This window comes from Buteo buteo, chromosome 14, assembly GCF_964188355.1.
Source record: "Buteo buteo chromosome 14, bButBut1.hap1.1, whole genome shotgun sequence".
Lineage (NCBI taxonomy): Eukaryota > Metazoa > Chordata > Aves > Accipitriformes > Accipitridae > Buteo > Buteo buteo.
The window spans coordinates 4,811,676-4,836,162 of NC_134184.1; the positions used below are offsets into that span (position 1 = coordinate 4,811,676).

The following is a 24,487-nucleotide window of genomic DNA, read 5'->3' on the forward strand; positions in this document are numbered from 1 at the left end:
GCTGGACAGGCAACTACATTGCAGTATAACTTTGTGTACATATGAAGCAAGCTCCCTGTGCAATTTCCCTTTAAATAGCCTTTAATTCTCATTACATCATTTAAAGAGATTCTACTCTGTGATGAAGCTGAATAATTAAAAAATAATTGAAAAACAAGAAAGGAAAAAAAAACAGAATAAGACCAATAAGTTCTCTCAAAGACTCTGAATCTCGTGTTAAAAGATAAATGCCCCATAAAAACTGAGGAGCTGAAAGCCCTAGATTGAGCCCTTCAGCTTCCTGGTATCTAAGGGGAATCAAGCCATGTCTGCACTGGGAGTTCAACACCAGAAAAATCAGTGTACAGTGCCAACCAAATGCTCCAAGTAGGCACAAAACTAGCTCACAAGGCTCTACTTTGTTCTGCTATAGCAAAAACATTTTCTGTAAGACAAGGTACATTTAGTAAAGTTTAACTTTGTGTCATTAGATGTGCATTGACTTTAGGCTTTCTGATGAGATGGACATGCTAGTTGAGATCATACGTCTGCACACCTCCAACACTACAACGTCAGCAAAGGCTTACACCGTGAACACAGCCCTAACGTTTGCCAAGAGGCATTCTAGCCACCATGGGTTGGACACATCATCATGCCTACTTGCTGGTTCTTTAAAATCAGGCCACTAAATGAGGCCACTTTAAAGATAAAGTCTTTTGCAGTCATGAACGATCAGTATGAGTTCTGGGGGAAAATCCCAGGTAACTCTCAACCACAGCCTCTAACAGCAAATGACAGGGTTTTCCATCTATCTCTGATCTCCAAAACCCTCTTAACAAACACACAAATTAACTCTTAAAACAACGTTCTTTGCCCAGAAACAATGTTATTCCAGGTAACAACAGGTTACCTCACAATTTGATATCCCATTCCTTTCCTATTCCCTAGCCGCCCATTCTTATCAATATCATTTTAGGGGAATCGGACATGTGTTTTAAAAGCTTTTTATCTTTAATGTGTTTACCTTACATGTGTATTATTGTTACTGTTATCCTTGCTCAAAATGCAATAAATGGCTTACAAAGGCACACATCCTCCTTAATCTCTCAAACCACCAGAGCTCTTCAACTCCCTTATATATTTTCAGAGGGCATTTCTGTAAAGCCTCATCATTATGATACTAAAACAGTGCTGGGAATGTACACAGGCTGTCGAGACGTCTGTTTTTACACAGTATCCCAGTATGCCTCAGTTCTGAGGTTCGCTTGTGCTCTGTCAGATTTGATCAGTAAGAAGCAGTTCTAAAGCATGTATTGATCATACGGTTCTTTGCTACAAACTGAATTTAAGTTGTTTTTAAATGCAAATGGCATATAAACAAAGTTTTTCACTCAGGGGTTTTAGTTGGTCAACAGTTAGTCAAGCAAACCTCTGGGTAAAGTCCCTTCTATGAAAGTCAGTAATGCGTAACTTCAGGGGGGAGGCAGGAGGGTTGTTTCTAATTACTCTCTTTGAACAGACTAATTGTAAAAGGATTAAAAATAGATGCTTTCACATCCCATAAAACTGTAGGCAGCAAATCAAGACCAGCATACAAACAAGGTTTTTTTAAGCACTTGAAAAAACCTACCCCTCCCACAAAAGAGACTCACGTCATCAGTCTTGAAAACAATGTGCAAGGGTAAACTTTCGCAGTCAAGCCATCCTGCTAATGCCCTTAACTGCTCAAAGGATCCAAGAAGCTACAGATATGTAAGTACAGAAAAGAATTAACTTTTAAAAATTTTTCACTGAACAACAGCAAACAATTCCAGAAAGATTATTTCTTTTTGGCATTATACTGAATATTTTCATGTGGTAGGAAGGATAAATGATCTTTGGATGGGAGACAAGGCTCGTGGAAGAAATTCTGTGATATTTTATGTTTACACATTAATATGCTGCCAGTTAATTTTTATTTAAAGGATCTGTTGACCCACAGCATCAACAAGTTATTTCAAGTCCTTTTTTATAACACAGCCTTTCGGCAATCACAGGGAAACACTGGATAAGCTAATGCAGTATCAAATTTTTTTAGCAATAGTAATTTAAATTATGCTAATGCAGAAATAACAGATGTACAAATAGTAAGGGAAGCATCTTAAGTCATTCACCAAACCTTGCAGCCTTAAACAAATCCATACTATGGTCATGAATGCATAGCTTGTTGTATCACATGTGCTTCTTGCCTATGAAACAGCCTTTACTATCAGCTCAAGAACTCCTCAGTCACTCTTCTCACGCCTAAATATTGCAACGGTATATTTTAAGAATTCAAAGTTTTACAAGCTAATTCCTCTTTTACCTTCTGACACACATTTCTTTCAAAGTTTTCAGAAGGAATTCTTTTTCTGAATCATAATCACCAAATGTCTTTCTCCTTATTACTGATCTTCATGCCACAAAGCTGAAGAAATATTAAAAGTGGTACGATTTTTATACATCTTCCCAATTAAAAAGGATCCATTTTTCCCACTATACTGGTAAAACAAGATAGACTGTTCAACAGACAACAACTCAACTATTATTTATCTTAAAAACCAGAGACAGCATGCATGCCTTTGAGCACAGAATACAAGAGATCTGTCTAACATTTTCATGGCTCCTCCTGAAGAGATGAGGGAACTGAAAACTCACCTGGCAATTAGTCTTTAAAAGCTCAAATCTCATCCCTTTCTGTTCGGAAAACTGAGGAATCTGTATCCATGTAATGAATAATGAATTTAAGCTAGAGTTCTGAAGTTGTAATCCCTAAAATTAAAAACTGTACCTGTACTGGTCATATAAACAGGTGTGCATGTTTTCTAGTACTAAAATACAAATAATTATTTGAGCCCTTTTTTCTTCTGCTTGTAGGAATGTAATTGTCAGTGGCTCAGCTTTTTATTTTGTTTAGTTGCTACATTTTAGGCTCTCTCCTTTTTACATTCAGTATACTTAGGCAAGTAAACCAAAGGAAGGATAATCATCTCTGCATCAGCACAGCTCTTCACATTAACGTGCATCTTTGGCAGAGATGATTTATGTTAGATAGTTCTCACACTTTTCATAGGACGGATCACATTTGGAAACAGAGATCTAACAGATAACAGCAAGACATGTACACTTCAAATGACTTCCACTTTTTAACTAGTTATGCAGCATTTCAACTCAACTTCTTTATTTCCATTTCGCTTACTGTTGCTGCTACTATTTTTAAGTGCCAAAAGTAACTGTCGTACAACTTTTTAAAATCTGTTGTAATAGATAAAAGCAGGACCATAAAGATCCCACCCACAGCGTATGCATCTGCAAATTTTGTTAAGCACTTAAAGAATATTATAATTCTTCATAGCCATCATTAAGACAATTTCATTCATGAAAGGCATACTTCGGATTCTCTGACACGTGGCTTACAAATTTGACTTTAGTACTCCAACAAATTTGGGTCTATACCAAAGAAGAATAAGAGCCCTAGCCTGGAAACTCTCTCACCAAAATTAGCTGTGGATTGTGACCTGGGGATTCAGTCTTCAGGTCATTAGCCCTACTCGTCATTTAGGACACAAAACTCAACAGCTTTTGAAACAAGATAAATTAACATAATGCACTAGAAGCGTATGAGTATTAAAGTATTAGAAAAGAACAGGAAGCTTTAGGACACGCCTGTCTCTTGCCTCAGCTTTTATTAAACCACATGCAGCTCCCAAGCTGCCAATACATACACCTAAATATAGGTAGCTTAGGTATATGTTCTTTCTATACTAACAGTGTGTTCTACTATGCAACTTAGCATGCACACTTTTTAACATACGTAACTTAGTTGAATCAAGCCTTTTTCTCAGAGAAAACACTCTGCAATGAAGATCACTTGTACGGTAAATTAGAAATTCAAACAGTAAATACGACTGGTCAACAGAAAACAATTAATTTTAGAGATTAAGGTAAAAATTAAACCTACATAACCATAGCACTGCATATTGCCCATCTTCTACTGTTTTGAAACTGTAAGACTTAGCTTAACACCTACAGAGGATTGCAAGCTCAGTAAATCCTCAGGTCAGGCACTGCAGGGAAAGAGAAGTCTCTTTCCCAACCATTCCTTTTAAATCATTTATACTCTTTATGCGTACATAAACAACATTATTCCCCAATACTGTTTGTTAAAGAAATATTGTCCATCTCAAAGTGACTAAACCATACTACGTATAGAGCCAGGAGAGATCTTTCTAATGATCTGCTGTGCCTTTCCAAGAACTTAATTAGTATCCCTCTTAAATTAGCTACTGGACAGATGGACCAGGGATTCATCTCCGAAGAATGAAAATTATGACGAGAGACAGACAAATCACACATTAGATTACAATACACAGTTACAGCCTTCTACATGTTCCCTGTTCTGCTGAAAAGACAGATGGTGCTCCTTCAGCAAAAGCAGGAGATGAGAACAAGAAGAAAACTCATTTTGCATACAGAGAGCCTTTATCACTGCTTGCACGTAGTCCAAACCCATGTAATCTAAGGTTGCAACACTGCAATTGCGGGCTCATCATTGAAGTCTATGCTTGTTAATAGTTAAAAGTATGTAACATTATGATACTACATATAAAGCTCATCATACATGAACACCTTTATGAACCAGGGCTTTGGATTATGTAGTACTTCCAGACTGGAGCCACCATTCTGTTTGACAAACACCTTTTCCAGCGGGGACTCTGCTCTGAGCTGGGCTTTTGTATACTGCAGTATAAATGTAAAACAAATGAATGATGCTAGTCAAATGTTTTCACAGAAAACCAGTCTCCTAAAACAATTTCTTTTCCTTCTTTGATGAGATTACAAAATTGGCTTAAAAAGGCACCCGCACAGATTTCAGACATGCTAGATTTTGTAAGCAGCTTGACAGGGTATTGTGTTTTTTCTTCCCCGAGTGGATACTATTGCTATCAAATATCAAGAGAGCACACAGAATAGACTAAAAGCTGGCTAACTAACAAATCTCATCAAGTAATTGGCTAAAGAAAATTTTTTTTTTTCCATTGGTGGTCAGAAAGCAAATACAATGCTAAGACTTAAAAAACAGCAAGTGAGAGAACAATAAAGAACAACCTGCACTGGTCATAAGCCTGGGCATAACATTAAAATTAATTTTAAACTCTCCCAGGCGTAAGGTCCTCCCAGCTAGAAGCAGAGAGCAATGGTCATGCCCCTAGACTGGAGATATCCTAGGACACAGTGAATCCGAGAAGTACTCCAGGATCACAGCGAACTCACTTCCCAAGCTTCCAGTGCAATGCTACACGACTCTATCTCGGATACCTAATCAACCGAGCAGAAAAAGCAGGGCCGTGGTGGTGAGTATGTTTCCAGGTACACCAATACCAAGAGGCACCTGGAACCCCATTTCCTGTGTGGGACTAAGCTGAGGTTAGAACCGGCGTCACGGGAGTATTTTGCCTTGTGATGAGACATTTGAGAACTTCACCTTGAATTGCCAAAACGTGAGAATGTATAAAGGGGAAAGGCTCAACAAAACCAGCAACTGCAGATTAATTTTAGAGAAGTTTGAACAAGACACAGCCACATTTTTTAACAGGGAGGTTGATTGACCAAAAACTACAGTACAAATGGCTAACTTGCTTTCTCTTCAGTTCTCCAAATCAAGACCAAACAGCATTTTAGAAAATATGCTTTAAATGAAAAGTTAGTGGAATCCATAACAAATAACTAGAATAATAACATAACCTGGATTACACAGGAGGTCACATTAAATGAGTAAGTGGTCTGTGTCACTGAGCATCATGTGTCTGCAGACTCAGAAAACATAAAAACCTGAACAACCTTCTTTACAATACCAATATAAAGACAGGAATTTTAAATACTTTATGCCTTAAAATTTTGCATGTACCTCTATGACAAAAAAATGTGACAATGTTTTCTAAAATTATTAAATTGGTAAGGTAAATTAATGTTATCTTTTTTTCAAGTATATACTTCAAAGTAGTATCATTAATAAATTCAGAAAGCCACTGAGGAAGGGTATTTAATCCAACAACCTAGAGGAGCAAACATTTTGGTAGTGATTCTAAAGGGTAGCTTCAGCGGTGCACCTGGATTTGGGACAGTAAGTGGCCATGTTCTCATAAGGTATTCAGACACACAGCTCATTAAAATCAGTAACAATTAAGTCCTGCTAGTCTGAGATTTGCAGCAGTAAGGAGGTAACATTCTCCATTTTTGCTCCAAGAATGCAAAACACACAAAAAGTAAGCAAAATGGGCCTGTTGCTGTTTTTTCAGATGCATTCTGTGGAGGATGTCATATGCTTTGTATGTATAATAAATCGATCACTAAGGACTGCTGCCAAGAAATAAAGAGCAACCTGACACAAGGAATAGGATTAAAAAAGAAGTCTTGTCTTCCTTAATAGTCTAGACATCTTTTAGAAAGAAAGTGTTTTTTAAATGCAGCCCTGTTTCAGATTGACAAGAAAAGGTGAAATACCTGCAGAGGTGAATGGAGTTCATGTAACAACAGTAAGAGCTCAGATGTACAAAGAAGTTACCATAGCTCAGGTGATGTGCATAAACTTCATCACCTGTTTGGGCCCTAAACCAGATACAGCATCTCGGTTGTTTGTTTGTTTGTTTTTAAATTAAATATATTCAGGTAATATAGCACCTAGACATCATGGGCAAAAATGCCCATACATACGTACCTATAGAGAAAATACTAACACTCATCTAGAGTATTATAAAATGTGCTCCCTACATTAACAGCCAAAATATTTGGGGGATAACAGAGGATCAAAAAGAACACTTTCCCCACCCAGGGCTGATTCCCACAGCAGGCAGAAGAGCCTGCTGACATCCTCTGTCAAGGAGCACAGCTTAGCTGACGTGCACGCTGCCCTGGAAGGCCCGTGCGCTGTGGTCCTCCAGCTTTCTTCTCATCTGTTTGTGCCCAGTTTGTCCTGCCATGGAACTGCTCCCCACGTATATCCATGCTACCACCGTGGATAGACACAAACTCTCTCTCAGCTAGGACTGCTTCTCAATATAGCCGTGGATTTATGTGAGGGTGAACATCCTTATTTTGAGCAACAACAAGTTCTAGATGAATTTATTAGATTCTGGATAGAATTTATTCTGGATGAATTAAAGATCCGACTTCATAGCGCAAAATTAGGTAACATGCATTTTAGGAAATTCTACTCTTAATATTAAAAAAAAAAAAAAAGTATTTCACTGAAATTATGGATTTTTTCCTAAACCATAGTTAAATGAGTTTGTATAATAGATATTCTACTTTTTATAAACTTTTATAGAAAGACAAATGGATGGGCTTGACAATTACATCATTTATGAACCAAAACTGTTACAACTTTACAGTGAAAATAAAATTATGCAGTGATATGCTGTAGCTAGCTACTGCAATAGAACTGTTTATCATAAGTCTTAGATTATTCTTCCTTACTTATGTTTAAGAAATGATTTTACCTAAATTTCATGGAAGAGATGAGTGCAAGATAGATGTCATGCTGGGAGGGTGAACAAGTAATCAGAAGCACTTAAATAAGAGAAAGAAAAGAAAATACCTCACTGACTGTTATCCAGGTGCCTACACAAAACCCACGCCATCTTCTGCAAAAAGCAGTCTGTTATATAAAACAAGAGCCACCCTACAGGCTTCTATTAGTGAAAAGACGAAATGGAAGGAAATTATACCAGAACTGTCCTTAGGGTAATAACTACTGCATTAATCAATCATCAAACACACTAACACCAAGATACTGTGAACGATGCAGATATAACTAACATAAAATTCCAGACTTTCTTAAGTCTGAACTACAGCTGGACTTGCTATTTACCAGTTTAATTCCCTTATTAAAACCACAAAACTCCCACTTCAGATTTGACTTCCAACCCTGAATGCAGTATTGCCACATCTTGACACACGGTACATACTTCACGGGTATTTAACAATCAGAACATCGTACATCTATCAGTCAGAAATCACTCACCGGTCTTTCCTACTGCCTGTGCAACACAGCAAACATACACTTACTATACTACCTGGATGCTAAATTTCTTCCTTAAACGTATGTAATATAACTCATTTATGTATTCTAATACACATCATCCACTACCCACAGGTTTACTGTTTACAGAGAACCTCATGCACCCCTGCTAACCTAGCCAGAAGTCTCATCAGACTTATAATACAGTATGTGTGGCAGATACATTAGTTGTGAGTAACTTGAAACAAGTAGGACAATCTCCTCAAAACTGAAAGAAGATACTAACGTTCTAATGCTTTCACAAGTTAATAAAAGGATAATGAATACTTTCTAAAATGCATAGCTTAAAACCCTTAAAACTGAGAGATATTTTCCAGAAAGACTTTTTTAAGGTACAACAGGCTACAGTTGTTTGTAAATACTGTGCGTTGAAAGGCAGATCCTCAGAACTAACCTAGACATTTTAATTAAAGGTACCAGATGGACTTAAAACTCAGGTTACAACAGCTTTTATCTCCAGATAGTATTCTGCATTAAAGCAAAAGCAATCTTGTTTTGACTGCTGTTTTAATCCATAAATGGTGCCTCCAAGAGGCACCATTTTGCAGAACAGCTGCCTGAGGAGTAATGTTAGATGCCCCATCCTTTCTGACATTTATGCTTCCACTATGCAACTGTCAGGTAACAACACACCTAAGAAATATTTCGCACTGGAAGCAGTATCAACAGCATGGGGTCCTTTCCGTTTCTGAAATTCTACTGGATCTTTTTTTATATTTTTATGTCCCCCAAATCACTGCCACTTTGCAGCTCTTCCATGCTACTTCTGACTGTGCAGGTTAAACAATTTCTAAAATCTGCTAAATTGACAATGTGTAAAATATTTCAGCTGGGTTATCTCTCTTTTGCAGCACCACTAAAGAGTGACTAAAGTTGTAGTCTTAAGAATTTATCTATGTAACAATATTTGAATTAGATTCCAAAAGCCAATTCTTAAAACTAGTGTTAAAAAAAGCTGAATTATTATAATGACAATATGATAAGAACAGTGAAAAAATTTAGTTTCTCTAAACAATTTAAACCATCACAACGTGAATTGTTAGAAACAAAAATTCCCTAAAAATTAACTGAAACACATTTAAAAAATTTTGTCTGCTTGTCTGACTCTTGGGGACTTACGATGATCCTTTAACGTGTGGTTTCTTCACACTCCTTTTTCCCCTCAGATTGCTTTAAACAGTCTCCCACCTCCTGAACATCTATAAACTTCACTTTCCAAATATATTACATCCCTGGTTTATTATTTTGCCTCCTGTCTGATTTTTTTTCAGGAGAGAAGGAACTAGGATCCAGTACCTAAAGGGGGCCCACAAGAAAGCTGGAGAGGGACTCTTTACAAGGGCACGTAGTGATAGAACAAGGGGTAACGGCTTTAAACTTAAACTGGGTAGATTTAGATCAGATATAAGGAAGAAATTCTTCACTGTGAGGGTGGTGAGGCACTGGAACAGGTTGCCCAGAGAGGCTGTGGATGCCCCATCCCTGGCAGTGTTCAAGGTCAGGCTGGATGGGGCTTTGGGCAACCTGGTCTAGTGGAAGGTGTCCCTGCCCATGGCAGGGGACTTGGAATTAGATGATCTTTAAGGTCCCTTCCAACCCAACCCATTCTATGAAAACAGAAAAGCCAAAAAAAGCCATCTTTTTGTTTGTTTTCAGAAGGAGGTTTGGAAAGTATTTCACCATAATGAAGTTTCATTTCAGTTTTTTACAATCTTGCTTTTTGCAACAGAGGTTGGCCGTTGTTATGCAGAAGAAGTTTATCTATGTTTATTACAAAATGTTCCCTTTTGGTTTTCTTTTCATGTTAGGTCTACTGAGCTTCCTGCAACAACAGTGGTTACAGAAATGGACACTTTCACAGCTTCTCAGACAAACAGTTCCACCTGTGACTTATATGAGCACAAAGATACAGCACGGATACTACTGTCTGTCTTCTACAGCTCCATCTTAATTCTTGGGGTGCTTGGAAACGCCATTGCCCTCACCGTCATTTTTAAAAACAGAAAGAAGATTAACTCCACTACCCTCTATTCAACAAATCTCGTCTTCTCCGATCTCCTGTTCTGTATCGCCTTGCCTACAAGGATAGCCTACTACGCCCTGGGATTTCACTGGCCGTTTGGAGAAGCATTATGTCGAATAACGGCTCTCTTGTTCTATATCAACACCTACGCAGGTGTAAACTTCATGACATGTTTGAGCATTGACAGGTTTTTCGCTGTTGTCCACCCCTTCCGATACAAGATCAGAAGGATTAAATATGCCAAGGGCATTTGTGTCTTTATCTGGTTTCTTGTATTTAGTCAAACTTTCCCATTACTTATACAACCCATGTCACAGGAAGAAAAAGAAAGGACTACATGTATGGAATATCCAAACTTTGAAAAAATAGCACATCTACCATTTATACTGCTTGCTGCCTGTTTAGTAGGGTACCTTATTCCCCTGGGGATTATACTATTTTGTTACTCTCAAATTAGCTGCAAACTTTTTCAAACAGCCAAGGAAAATCCACTGACTGAAAAATCAGGGATAAACAAAAAAGCCATCAATACAATCATATTTGTAATTATAGTGTTCATCATCTGCTTTACCCCTTATCATGTTGCAATCATAAAACACATGATTAAGAAGCTGCAGAATGAACCCTCGTGCACTGAAAAGAAAATTTTCCAGAAGTCACTCCATTATACCGTGTTTCTGATGAATTTTAACTGCTGCCTAGATCCTTTCATCTATTTCTTTGCATGCAAAGGATACAAGAGAACTGTAATGAAAATACTGAGACGACAAGTGAGTGTATCAATTTCAAGTGCTGTCAGGTCACATCACGAAGAAAGCTCACGTGATGTGGGAGAAACGCAAATGATGACACTTGCAAAATCTTCCAATGGAAAGCTACCTGAAAAATAAAGTCTGTAGTACACCACAGTGGAGCAAGCTTAAAAATCCAGGGTCCACAGTAAAAACTCTTAGTGCTCCCTGTACAGCAGCTGAAGTAAGATTCTGTTTTTCAGGATGTCAGGAAATCAAGGAGTGATGTTGGACTGAAAAAGAATTGTCACAGGTCAGCAGGAAAACTCAGCATTATAATTTCCTAGCTGTATCATTTTGACTGATCTCATTATTTTTTCCAGGAAATATGCACCACTGTGAATGTTCAAGTTCCATACTGCACATATGTATGCCTGGATGTTATTAACTCAAGCAAAGACTTGATTCACAGTTTGGGTGTCTGAGAAAGGATTAAACACCAATAGCTTACAATTCAGACTGACTACAAGCAGAACATCTGAAAATTGCAAGACCTCTAGCTGAGCTTCAATTACAGCAATGGTTTTGTTAGCCAAATCACACAAGGAAAAGAAATCAAACTTTGAGATAAAATGGACAATTTCTGTGCACGCTTGACTACCACCGGTGCTGAGTTTATAGCCCTTTGGAGGTGAAACTGCATTTTATAGTATTTGGAGCACAAATGTCTTATTGGACAATCCACACAGATAACATTGTCAAATGTAATAGATGAAAAGTTAATGAACTGTTTGGTCCTCCCCAACACTTGAGTATCTCCCGTATGTTAAATCACTCATCTTTGCAAGGTGTATTATCTCTTTACTCCTTTTCCTAAAGGAGAACTTTTCTTTCTAGTGTGTATTGTAATGAGTCTCTACCCTAGTTGTATATAAATTATTTATAAACACAAAAAATAAGTTGAAACAGGAGACTGTAATATGAAAACTGCACTGTTTCAGTTAGAACTGCAGTGATACAGGGTTCTTCAGAACTTCTGCTGAAGTCAGACATGGACACAAGACAAACATTTTGGAAACGGGAATAAATGTTCACAGTTGAAGCCACCAAAAAGTAAATCAATGGGTTAATTCTGATGGTGTGAGATGGCCACCTCTTTTTAAGCGCTGTTTACCTGAGAGATCAATAAAAGAGAACAGCAGGATTAGCTGGGAAAGAACAAGCTTTCCCATCACGCCTTCATACAGCGTAACTGGGATCCCTTTGGGCACACTGAAATTGGGCCAGCAAAGAGACCAAATGACTTAAACGCATCCTGCTGGAATCGGCTCAATACCAGTTGAGTATCCAGGATGCAAGCCCTGGGTTCCTGCTGTCGTGCCCTTCCGTCATGTGTCAGCTTCCTTCCCCACTTCATTCCTGGGCCCCCGTCTTTTCTTTTGTCTTCTATCTTATTAATATACCTTCATCTGCCAACACAACTCGGTAATTGCACCATGAGGTTGTGATGGAAAAGGAAAATTAAAGAGCGCCTGATAATTACTGGTAAAAGCTATGCCAGATATCATAATAAATGTTATTTATTGCAGCTGTATCTCTCTGGCATTGAGGTTGTACTGCAAGTCAGACAAACATAGTTATATTTGTCATCTTTGCAATTCCTTCCTTCCTCACGTGTTGACCTCCGCCTACCTGCAAACATGGAAGGGTCATATCTGAACAGCAGTACGGAAACATTAAATTAACAATTACTTTCTTATGGGAAAGAAAATGCAAAAGACCCTATATTTCATACCACTTAGATTGTCAAACTTAAGTTTCTAATTACAAAAGACACTATGCAACTAAAGAAAAACAGAGTAAGAAAAATAATTCTTAACAGAAGTTCTACTTAATTCTGTACGCTATAGCAGTTCTGTTCTTGTCAGCTTTTTTAATAAACTATTTTAAAATATTATTTAAGAATTTGTTCCTATTGGAGTAAGCAAATGGTGACCTGAAAAAACCACCAACAGACCACTCATGAATACCTAGAAACTGTAGAAATAAAATGTATGTATTACTAACATCACACCAGTACAAGCTCATTTTATTCTACTAACGTCTTCTTTTTAAATTTTGATATGTGTTTCATCGAACTGTGATTATAAAATGAGAAAGGCAAGAAGTCTTTTTTATATTTGTCTGTAAAATATAACTCATGTATTACAGCACCACATAATGCAGATACCTATTCACTTCTAAGTGGAAACAAAGTGAAGATCTGTATTGAAATGTTTCTCTACCCCTGTTTTCTTATGTTAGCAATTTTGTTATTTTCAAATTTAGACTTTGTTTTTCACAAGCACACATCAACGTTCTCAACCAGCTAACTTTACATCAAAATACCAGGTTTGCTCTAATAAGCCTTAGAGTGTAGGTCCAGTTAAATATGGGTTTGAGAAAAGCTGGGGGTTTTTCTCCCTATTTTGGTATTTCTCAAATGCTGAAGAAACCAATAAAATAAAAACCTTTAAAAGCTAATATAAGCTCAGCTTCCTGACAAGAGTCCTAAAGGCGCAGACACGCAGACAGTGACAATTTATAGCTGTGGCAGCTGATGCCACTGCTTCCCCCCACTGCTTGTCAGCGTGCACCCACAGCTCACGCACACTCCTATCAATGAGGAGCCTCTTTTCTGCACGCTTATCTGAAACTGCCGAAAGCAGAGGTGGTGGTTTCAGTTAGCCTGGGACAACTGCACTGAAGTCATTTAGAGAGCAACTGTCCTATTTCTTCTACCAGCTGTGCTGTGGGGCTGGTAGCCATCACCAGAGAGATCTAACAAGCTGCTGCATGGGAGCAAGGGAGAGCAGCAATATTGAAAACTTACAGCTGTTCTCCAACAACTGGTTTTCTTCAAGATGCCCTTATCCATTTATCCTGCTGGTACTCTTCCCCCAGTACTGTTTGCTGGAGTATTTTTACGACAGCAGTTACTTGTAGTGGCACACCTCAGGTCCCTCTCCTCCTGTATGCCACACAGACGTGAAAGAAGGGCGTAAAGCCATACCTGGCATCTCTTTTCCTCTCCAACACCGAGTACATAATGGATGTGTCTGTCTTAAAAGACACGAGCATGCCATGCCATGCAACATGTGGCTGAAGCAGTACGAGCTTCGCAAAAGAAAATGAGCTTTTGCTTTGGCAAAAGCTTTTGATATATTCTAGGAAATGCCCCCTTCTACGTGAAAGGCTGGGAAATGGTCATACAGATCTGGAGCTCACTCACTCTTTTCACATATAAAACCAGCAGATGACAAGCAGCAGCAGGTTCAAATGGCTTGCTCATTATGGAGATCTGACTGACGTTCTTTAGAGAAACTGGATCTCTATTTGGAGGGTGAAGTCCAGTCAGGATCTTAAAACCCGTGCTCGTGACAAAACGATAGAGTAGCTTTTAAGTCTGCACTTCGGAGCGTAGGGCTAGGGCAGTTGCTAAGAGGACTCCAACTAGACTACATGTCCACTGCTGACATGTCTCAAACCTTACCTGGTAGGGAATGCGACAGAGCACACAAAAATAAAAATGATGATGGGGGCCAAATGATACGTTTTGGCTGTCTCTGTCCAAGTCCAGAAAAGAAAGTTGTATAGACTCTTGTTGTTGAACACATGACCAAATGAAGGTGCATCATGCAAAAAAACCTCAAAACAGAAGCATTTTCAGCAAAAGAGCATTTAGTGCCTTCACCTTTTCTTTCACTGAGAATGCAAAACTAAGGACTACTACTACAAGTGCTCAGCCGCCTTCAGCTCAAAGATATTGAAGCCTAACTGAAAGTGTGGAGATAAAGAACACCATCTCCTGTGGCTTACAGTCCCAGCAGAAGAGGACAGGTATTCCCCAAGGCATCGCTGCCTGACTCTTTTGGCGGTGGCCTTGAAAGCTATGCAGAGGAGGAACCTGTCAGCAACATGGTTATCTCCTAGCAAAAACCAGCAACAGTAACTGTCCGAAGTGATAAACATGCTACCACAAATAACACGACTCCTGAAGGTGGTTAATGACTCCTCTTAAACCAGCAAGCTCATTAGTATAAAGAAAAAAATGGAAGGTTTGGGGTTTTTTTTAAACAGATGTTGCATTAAACACTAACATTGTTCTGAAACTCAAAAGCCTTCAGGTAAGCAAAGAATGAACAGACTCCAAGAAAACGATGAGACGGCCTGCAACATAAGAAAAATAAATAGGGTGCAGCTGAAGAGAAGGTTTGCCTTACATGATCAGTTTTGGAGAAACTGAAAAGCAGCGATGTACTCTGTCTCATTGATCCCCATGTCCGTGGTACACAGTGGGGAAAGAAGTCAAGACAAACTAAGGTTTGTATCTTAGCAGTATCCCACTGTACTGGCTCAATACAGACAAGGTCAATGGACACCAAGAATCACTAAAACATCAAATTCATCTAAGTGAAATATTTCCCAATACAGTCTTGGCTAAGCCGCAGCCTGCAGACTAAGGCTCTGGTACAAAATGAACTCAGCCAAGCTGCAACCCTTTTCTGAAGAAAAACAGGGAATTGCTGTTTGTGTAGTAAATGCTCAGACATATTTCCTCAAATTTTTTCTCCTTACAATACTCTCTTGGCTTCCTGCAATGTCTAACTTTGGACATCCTGAGGCAGATTTCTCATCTTTGCACATGACAGTCCTTGACCAATTTTTCTTCCATTAGCCTGTCTGGTCCCTTTTTGAACTCAAATAAAATGTGCCTGCAGCATCTTGCAGCAAGAAGTGCCACAGACTAACTACCCATGGTGTCTGGAGCCATTTTCTTTCGCTTGTGACACCTGTTAGTTTCATTTGAAGTCCCTGCTTCTTGTACCAGAAATGAGTGAAAACAGCAACTCCCTATTTACCCTGTCCACATTACTCGTGATTTTACAGACCTGCATCAAATCCCCTTCCTTCAAGTCATCTAGTCTCTTCTGCTATGATCTGACTGTTCAAAGCTGTTCACCACTTCATCCAAATTATAAAGGAAGGAAAGAAGGCAAGTACAAAGAAAGAATGGGAATCCAACTGTGTTCGAGCTGGATGGCAGAAGAGAACAGGGTATCTCTATACAAAGGGAGATGAACAGCGTACTGATCTACTTCTCCTACCACAGTAGCATACAGGTACGTCTCAAAACTAGGATGTTACCCCATGACTACCAAATTTGGATAACCTTGCTCAGATGCATTAAATACAGAAGAACAGGACCTCAATGGGCTGGAAAAATGTGCTCACAGGAACCTCATGAAGTTCAGCAAGTCAAATGCAAAGTCTTGCATCCAAAATGGAATAACCCCATACAACAGTGCAGGCTGGGCACCACCTGGTTAGCAGGCTGTGTGGCAAAAGAGGTCTGGGCTCCTGGTGGACAACAAGTTAAAGAGAAGTCAGTAGTGTGACCTCACAGCCAAACACATACGGGACTGTGTTCAAAAGAACGTCGAGGCAAGCAATCCTTCTCCTCCATTCAATACTTGTGAGATCATACCTGGAGTCCCGTACCCAGTTTTGGGCTTCCCAGTACAAGAAAGATACTAACGTACTGGAACAAGTCCTGCCTGCAGAGGGTCACCAAAAATGATGAAGAAGCTTGCAGCACATGTTATAGGGGAGAGGCTCAGAGAGCTGAGATGGTTCAGCCTGGAGAGGGAAGACTGAGAGGAGATGTTATCGCTGTCTTCAACTGCCTAATGGGCAGGGGTACAGAAAAGATGTCAACACCCAGTAACAGGCAGAAGTTGCAGCAAGGAACAAATAAGCATTAGGAAGCATTTTTTTCATCAGGAGGTTAGTCAGACATTGGGAAAAGTTGCATAGAAAGCCTGTGAAATCTCTATCCTTAGAGATACTCAAAACTTGACTGGACACAGCCCTGATTAAATTGGCACTGCCAGGGTTGGACAACATGATCTCCAGAGGCTCCTTTCAACCCGCATCCTTCTATGACTAACAAATCTGGTCAAAACTTTAAGTAGACAAGAAGGCAACATGAAACTCAGTGGCCTTGCAGTAAAACTAGCAAATGATAAAACTTTAAAATCTCCTAGTGTTGTCCTCTATTTAAGCCCTTATCAAAATGCTGTCATTAGCATCCTCCTAAAATAAAGAAAGGTCAAGACATGGCCTAGATTTCTTTCCAAAAAGCTGCATTAATTTTTCCTCAGTGCAAATCATGAGTTTCTCCTCTTCCTCTTTTCTTTTCCTCAGTTGTGACAGATGTTGTGCAAAGGGCTGAACTAAAAAAGCAAATTTTGCACCTGTTCTGAAGGCAGCAACATTTGTGGTTATCCTATTCCTTCCAGAAAAGTATACGTTGTCTTATACCATGCACAAGGAGAGCTATGTTCCTCCCTCTATTAAGCTAGACTTAGCAGTTTCATCCTTCCTGTGGCATGTAACTTTCGAGGGAAGTTGTGGTTAGTTAACAGAAGGCACTCCGAGGCAGCCTACTTTAAATATAGAGATGCTGAAAACTGATTATTCTCAACTTACTAGCCTACAAAGCAGCCAGATAGCGTTTTATGAGGAGCTGCTGATAGTAAGGGGCTAAGAATTTGATGAAACCTTAATATTACGACTTCTGAGTATGGAAAGTTCCAGCAATTCTGTCTAGAAGTAACAATGACAGACCATTGGCCCCAGTTGGACAGGAAGAGATGAAGCACTCCTGCCAGCTGCACGCGTAAGGCATTTTTGACAAAAAGAGACAACTGAAGACTCCTGACAAGTTATCAGACTATAAAGGCAACTCCAGGACATTTCTTTTTTTTTTGTCCTTTAAAAAATAAATACAGTGTATTCACAATGCCAGCTACTTGAAACAGCCCAAACACCCATGAGAGCCTTACTCCTTCACTCACACAGATGGGGGCAAACCAACTATTTTAAATGTGTCACGGCTACCTACTAGGATTGATACATAATAATGTTATTTATGCTAAACGAGGGAGAGAGGGCAAAGCTTCACATTCATATCCCCAACACTTAACAACATCTTATGATCTCTCCTAGTAGCTTTGTTATAGACAAAAACTGACAAAAATGATCAGACAGGGCATCTAGAAAGAGGCCTACAAGAAGATAACACGTTGTATGTCACTATTAAAAATGTTACCTGGAAGAAAAGTATCTCAGGTCTGTGGACAGGAAAAAAACCCCAATAATCAAGCCACCTGAAATTAGTGACATAGCAGATTACATTGTATTAATCTCATTAAACGAAGACTCTTTCCTCTTTAACTCCTCTTAGCCCACAAGCTAGAGCAGAAACTCTAAAACTAGCGTGCTTGGATACCACTGGCAAGCAGACCTAGTGACCGCAAACGCCAGGGAAGACTCCAAAACGAGCAGCTTACAACTCTGGGCACAGCCAGGCCATCTCTTTGCCCCTCCTTGCTTTTCTCCTGCACCGTTCCAGCCATTCAGCTAGCAGCCGCATCCCATACCCTTGACTGCAAGGAGTCCCTCGGTACCCAGGAATGCAGGGAGAGCTGTCCACAGCTAGGCAAACCTACAGAGGACAAGCTCATGGCTGAGAGCAACTAGCTGAGGACCGCTGTAGATGGAGAGCCTAGGGTCAGGGAAATGCCTCCTGTTGTCTGAACAGATTTTACTGCCTCCAGAAGAAGTCTCTTTACATTTCCTCCACTGCATGCGGAAGCTGAACTTGGAAAAATTAATCCCCTGGCTACGGTCCTGTCTTCCTAATAGCACGGTTGCTGGTGCTGTGGAGGCACTTACTGTACTGCTCAGCATCTCTATTGAAGCAGTCAAGAACCACTGCCATCATATATCCCTTTGCAGTGCTTCTTGTGCTGCAACTTGCAAATTCCTGCTGAAATTAAATGATCAATGATCAGAATTGTAATTAAAAAATGTCCATAAAAAAGATTTTTTGGAACAGATATCAATAAAGAGTTAGTACCATAACGTATTTTAACTACAGCTGAAGTCTCATTGTCATATGGCCTAGATAAATTCCTCGCAACTTTAAAAAAAAAAAAAAAAAAAGAAAGAGTAGTATTTGTCTTTAATGTTTTAATCAGTTCTTCTAAGACTGAGCAATCTTTATTGGTTAATTTACATCTTCTGTCAAAATAGCTATGATTAGCAAGGCATAAAGATGGAGCTTGAATTCTGAAATTACTTCTCAGAAATCTGATTCTAATGGTCTTTCACAAGGTGCCACTTTCTAGTCACAAACAAAAACAGGAAACAAGCACGCCTGACTGGCCACAGACACGTTGGAAGAAGTTTTTGCTACCTTCTTTTCACAGGTTTATCGAACTTTGTCAGCATCTCAAAAAAAGGTCGAAGCAAATAAAAACTATGATTTACGCTCCATCTAATCTGACGATATAACTGAACTGCTCACAATAGGACTCTTCCACACACAGGACAATGACAGCAGTGGCCAAGTGGGAGGGGAAGAATGTCAGGGCACACCAGCAAGACTCAGCAAGAAATGCAAAGCGCCTCAGAACTACAAAGGAAATTTTACTTTAGTTAAGCGACCTTTGCTTAGAACAGCAATACTTCTTCAATCCATAAGACATCAGAATATCAGCAGTACTTTGAATCAAAATGCTTGCAATTGCAGAAGTAACTTTACCAACAATGTTTTGTTTATCTACTGTAGTAGCCAGCAGTGGATGACTATTCTGTGAAGAGTTAGTGATTCCCATAACCACTGACTGAGGTGTATGCCTCTGTATCATGGATACTGTGTGACCGCTAGTTAATCAAAGTGTATCCAATCAATAGTATAATTAATCAGTGTATGCCCAGTTAATACATAATTACTCAATGCGTAGTCAATGTACATGTAATCTTAAGTATATGTATATTGTCTCATTCATGTGAATGATTATATGCAACAGTTCTGGAACTGCAGCTTTATTAACGAGATAAGAATAAGAGAGTATATTGTCCAAGGGAGTCTTAAAAGCTAAGTCCTCACTCCTGGCTTGATTCTGTCAGTGACTGATGAATCTGTACTGTGAGCAAGACCCTGGAGGAACACCAGTGATCTCAGAGCTGGTGAACCGCACCATGGATGGGATCTGCACCATACGCTGTCCCTGAGCAGAGGTCCAGCCAACGCTGTAATGTCTTGGGGTTCCCAGCATTGGAAGGGCCATAAGATTTCATAACTTGCTATTGGCTTTTCTGGGCTATTAATGAATAGTTATCTGCCTTGCAAGTGTTTGTGCCTTTCGTATCAGGATCCAGAAAGAACCGTCCTCTCCTTGGTGCTAAACACTTAGCATTTTATTTATCACTTTTCCAACTGCCAACACCAGTAGGATAAGAGATGAGTTGTAATTCTTTTTCTCCAAAAAGTATTCTTTCAAATCAGAAAGATCAAAGTAGAATCATAGAAATAGAATCATAGAATCATTCAGGTTGGAAAAGACCTTCAAGATCATTGAGTCCAACCATTAACCATGCCCACTAAACCATGTCCTGAAGTACCCTGTCCACTCTCTTTTTGAGTATCTCCACGGATGGTGACTCAACCACTTCCCTGGGCAGCCAGTTCCAAGGCTTATTAACCCTTTCAGGGATGAAATTTTTCCTAATATCCATTCTAAACCTCCCCTGGCACAACTTGAGGCCGTTTCCTCTTGTCCTATCTCCAGCCACCTGACAGAATAGACCAGCACCCTCCTTTCAGGCAGTTGTAGAGAGCGATCAGGTCTCCCCTCAGCCTCCTCTTCTCCAGACTAAACAGCCCCAGTTCCCTCAGCTGCTCTTCATAAGACTTGTGCTCCAGGCCCCTCACCAACTCGGTTGCCCTCCTCTGGACACGCTCCAGCACCTCAGTGTCTGTCTTGTAGTGAGGGGCCCAAAACTGAAGACAGGACTCGAGGTGCGGCCTCACCAGTGCCAAAACAACCACCTCCCTGTTCCTGCTGGCCATTTCATGGTCACTAAGCCCAAGATGGCCTCTGACCATCACACCTCCCAACAATCCTTCCCTGTTCGTAAACAACAGATCTAGCAAGGCTCCTCCCCTGTTTTTATTTTTAAAAGTTTTGTAGAAATATAAAAGATAGTAATCAATTTATCTTTCCTCTTCTTTCGATTCAATTTTTCAAGTTCACAATGTTTGTACAAACTAACTCTCGGTAGTATCACCTCCCCCTGCCAGCTCAACCCAAACTTCATTCCCATTTCTGTTTCCTCACACATAATAAGAATGATGGGAATTGCCACATCAAAACACATTTCTCTCTAATCTGCTACCCTGATTCTGATAGACAAATATTAAAACACTCCGAGAGATGCAACGCCTCATAATAATATGCCTATTGTGCAGTTTCTTCATAACAATTACTGCTTCTTCTAATAGCCCTTGTTTAAAATTATCCAGTACAGAAATCCAATTACAGCTCATTTATCTTTAAAAAGGGTTAAGACGGCTGGCAATACGTAGCCAAGTTGGCAAAGATACATGTAATGTTTACCTCCATAAGCTGCTTACAGAATACTGACTGCAGAGATTAATCCTGCTGCAAGGCAGACCAGCTTCTCTCCCCTTAAATAAAAACACACTTCCAATCTGAATAATTACACTTAGTTCACAGATCTTATTTAATAATGACATGCTTGGTACTTTCCACTTCATAAAAGCAGTTAAAAACGGTAAGCGTGAAAGTGGTGACAGCCTGCAATTACAAACGCCACTTAGCACTCTCTGAATTTGAAAGGGGCAGCTCAATTCAGGGAAGCCCTTCCAGAGGTGTACCACCTTGCTTCCAGATACATTCAACTACTGGTAACACTTTTTGTTGAATTATCTCCACTGCTTTCTTCTTCTTAAATGATGTTACCCAACTGTGTATTTTGTGTGCATGCATGTGTGCCTATCTGAGAGGTGCAAGAGCAGACAGCGTTCACATTCCAGCTGCAAGGCAGAGGTAAGTACCCTAATTACTGTAAAAATGGAGAATTGCCCCATTTCAAAAACACCCTCAAAATCCTCTGCAAATCCTGACACCAGTTAAGAAACAGCTGATTATCCATTTGTTATTATAGTCTGCTATCTCAGATAGCACAGCTTTGTATAGGGCACAGCTTTGGGCCGATAATGACTTTTTGGTCTCTTCTTACAGTTACTATAATCAGGGCTTGGTGTGACAAACTGTGGAGAACCCCAGTTCAGAGGTTACGGTCTTCTGCCCCATCTGCCCCCCTCCTCTGGCAGAGGTTACTGACTCTGCGGCAATGCATGCCTTAACCTCAAGCATCCCAACCCGGGCTGAAAGCAATCAACCGTGAATCCTGTGGCACCGGGTAACAGAAGGAGGAAATCCCTGTTCTGCCTTCCAGCTACGCGTTCCCGTTGCTTTCCTTGCTCTGGTGCTGGCATTCATCCACCCAAAAGTGAGCAGGTTTAGAAACTTAAGCCAGTGGGAAACGATCCCTGCAAAAATACGTATGCATACATGGGTTGGTTTTTTTAACATTATTTTATCTCCCTATAACCACTGCCTGTAGGAGGTCAGATGACTTGCACTCTAAGTGGTAGACAGGAAAGTACAAGCTGGGGCCAAGCGCTTGCTCCGTAAGCAGCACCCCACGCTTAAACTGGCTCAGCCCTGCTACCGAACTGCACCTTCAGCAGGTGAAAAAAAGCCACATGCGCTTGTTCTTGCTGCCTCCTTTGCAAGGCTCCGGTAGAGGAGTGGAGAACACGGCTGGGGAAGCCGTGTTTATGTTCTGAATTAGCATAGCTCTTTCTTTCCACCAGTAGAACGCAAGTCAGAGCCCTCAGTTCAGAGCACGGGTGCCTCAAGTTCCCTTACGCTGATTAAGTGTCGCTTTGCATTTGTTAAGACTATTTTTTGTCTAGCGTTATTCTGTCTCTTCTGCCCCATGTGTTACGATCTTCATAGTTCCCTCAAGAGTCTAAATACTCTAGGTCTCATTTTCTGATCCTGTCCCCTTACTCTTTAATCTCTTTTCACAACCACTACTGTATTAAGAAGAAATTACTTCAGTTGAGTTTACTGGTGTACATATTTGACCAAGATTTTGGGGGGATGGGTTAAGTCATTCACAGTCTGGAAGTGTATAACTTAAGCACTTAGGGGCAAAGACTTTTAGCTTAAGAATACTATTAAGGTGGACTCCTGACTGTCTACTCCCCTTGGTGGTTGAACATAGCGTGGAAGGAGTGAAGCACACCCTGTCTTTCCCATTTGCCCATCTCACACTTCCGACACAAGGAAGGGGCTCAGCAGTAGACAAGAAGATGGAGGTATGCATATAGAGAACACACCCCAATCTCCAGTTATAAGCAAGTAGTCCTTCTTTTCCTTTGAATGAATATTTGTATGAGCATTCACCAGGATTATTGCAAACACTCACCCCTCTTAACTGCAGCCCAAAGAAGTTCCTTGAAGAAGGAACGTAGTGCTCAGGGTAAGAGAGATCAGACTGCACAATAGCTACTGCAAATGCTGTCTCAGGTCTGTAGCCAAAGCACCACTTTCACTAATAAAATAATGTGAATAAAACACCGATTTTTATTTCTGGAGTGGAAACATTCCTTAACGATTCCACTGTGGACATTGGGGCTCACGCCTGGTGTTTACCTCTAGCACCCTTGTCGTCTCACGGTCTGCTGTTCACTGCGGCAGTCTGTACAGAGACAGTTATTGCACTGAAGAAGCAAAACCCACTCCTGAACGACCTTTATAAATATAAAAAAAAGAAAGTGTGTTTGATGTCCAGGAGGTACAGAGATGCCCCAGTTCTAGAAATATGAGGGTTTAGATGAAACACCATAAGGCTGATTTTCTGACAAGTGATGTAGAAATCTGGGATGAATTCTGAGGAGCATCTTAAAAAGGAAAGAGGGAAAGCACAGGATGTTATACTGCTTCGGCAACACGGGCTTGAATCTTTTCACACTTCTGGCAGAGCACACAGCTACCAAAACACTATCTTCATCAAAAGGTGAAAAGAGCTGGTGACCACAGGCTCAAAGAGCAGTAGTGTGAGGAAATACAGCACCAAATTAACAACCCATTATGGAAAAAGATCATTAAGCAAAAGCAAAACAAACAAACAAACAAAACCACTTCTCTCATCAAGCCCTTCATAAAACTCATGGTGACGAGTGACAGAAAAGCTCTCCACAGAAAAGCAGAGATTACTGCTGAGTATCCCTTTATGGAGCTGATTTTATTTTCTTAAGTGTACAAGACACTTAAGTAAAAACATAAAATAACTGAACAAAAGTCTTAAAACACAGAAAGGTATTTTGTCTCACACCACAGGGAAAATTGGGTCATTTAAGAACTACAAGAGAGTAAGTGCTGCTGCTTCTGACCATTTCTTACCAGGGTTTAGTAGACATGCTTTACCAATCCCAAATGCTAGCCCCAGGTTGGAAAGCAATGACAAAAAGCAAAGAAGCAGATGTGGGGTGACTGCATTGTTAGTTGAGACAGTCTTGAACAAAAGCTGCCTCTCAGATGACCTGGTACCATCATAACTAACTCATCTGCATCCTGCCCAATCTCTCTGTATCGTCAGAGAACTGGAAAAGGTGGCCTCATGTCTGACTGGCTCCAGAACAGAGGAAAACATTTTTAAAAATAGCTC

At 40.0% G+C, this 24,487-nt stretch overlaps 2 protein-coding genes across 3 annotated transcripts in view; one reads left to right on the top strand and one right to left on the bottom strand.

The window, feature by feature from the left end:
* The window catches only part of UBAC2 (UBA domain containing 2), a 105,095-nt gene that overhangs the window by 46,155 nt on the left and 34,453 nt on the right, over positions 1-24,487 (bottom strand). The window lies entirely within an intron of this gene.
* On the top strand, positions 1,638-13,344 carry LOC142039461 (G-protein coupled receptor 183-like). Of its 2 annotated transcripts, XM_075045926.1 has the most exons (3): positions 1,684-1,731; positions 5,162-5,351; positions 9,886-13,344. In XM_075045926.1, exon 3 carries the CDS (start codon positions 9,923-9,925, stop codon positions 10,988-10,990), a length of 1,068 nt encoding a protein of 355 aa, XP_074902027.1. In that variant the 5' UTR covers positions 1,684-1,731; positions 5,162-5,351; positions 9,886-9,922; the 3' UTR covers positions 10,991-13,344. The 2 variants fall into 2 exon arrangements, with proteins under 2 accessions (XP_074902026.1, XP_074902027.1); XM_075045925.1 differs by lacking the exon at positions 5,162-5,351 and having other exon boundaries at positions 1,638-1,731.

Coding starts and splice junctions, on each gene's coding strand:
- LOC142039461 (XM_075045925.1), top strand. CDS start 1,691: ATGCCCTTAACTGCTCAAAGGATCCAAGAAGCTACAGATAT. Junction 1,732..9,885: donor ATCCAAGAAGCTACAGATAT/GTAAGTACAGAA, acceptor TTTTCATGTTAG/GTCTACTGAGCTTCCTGCAA.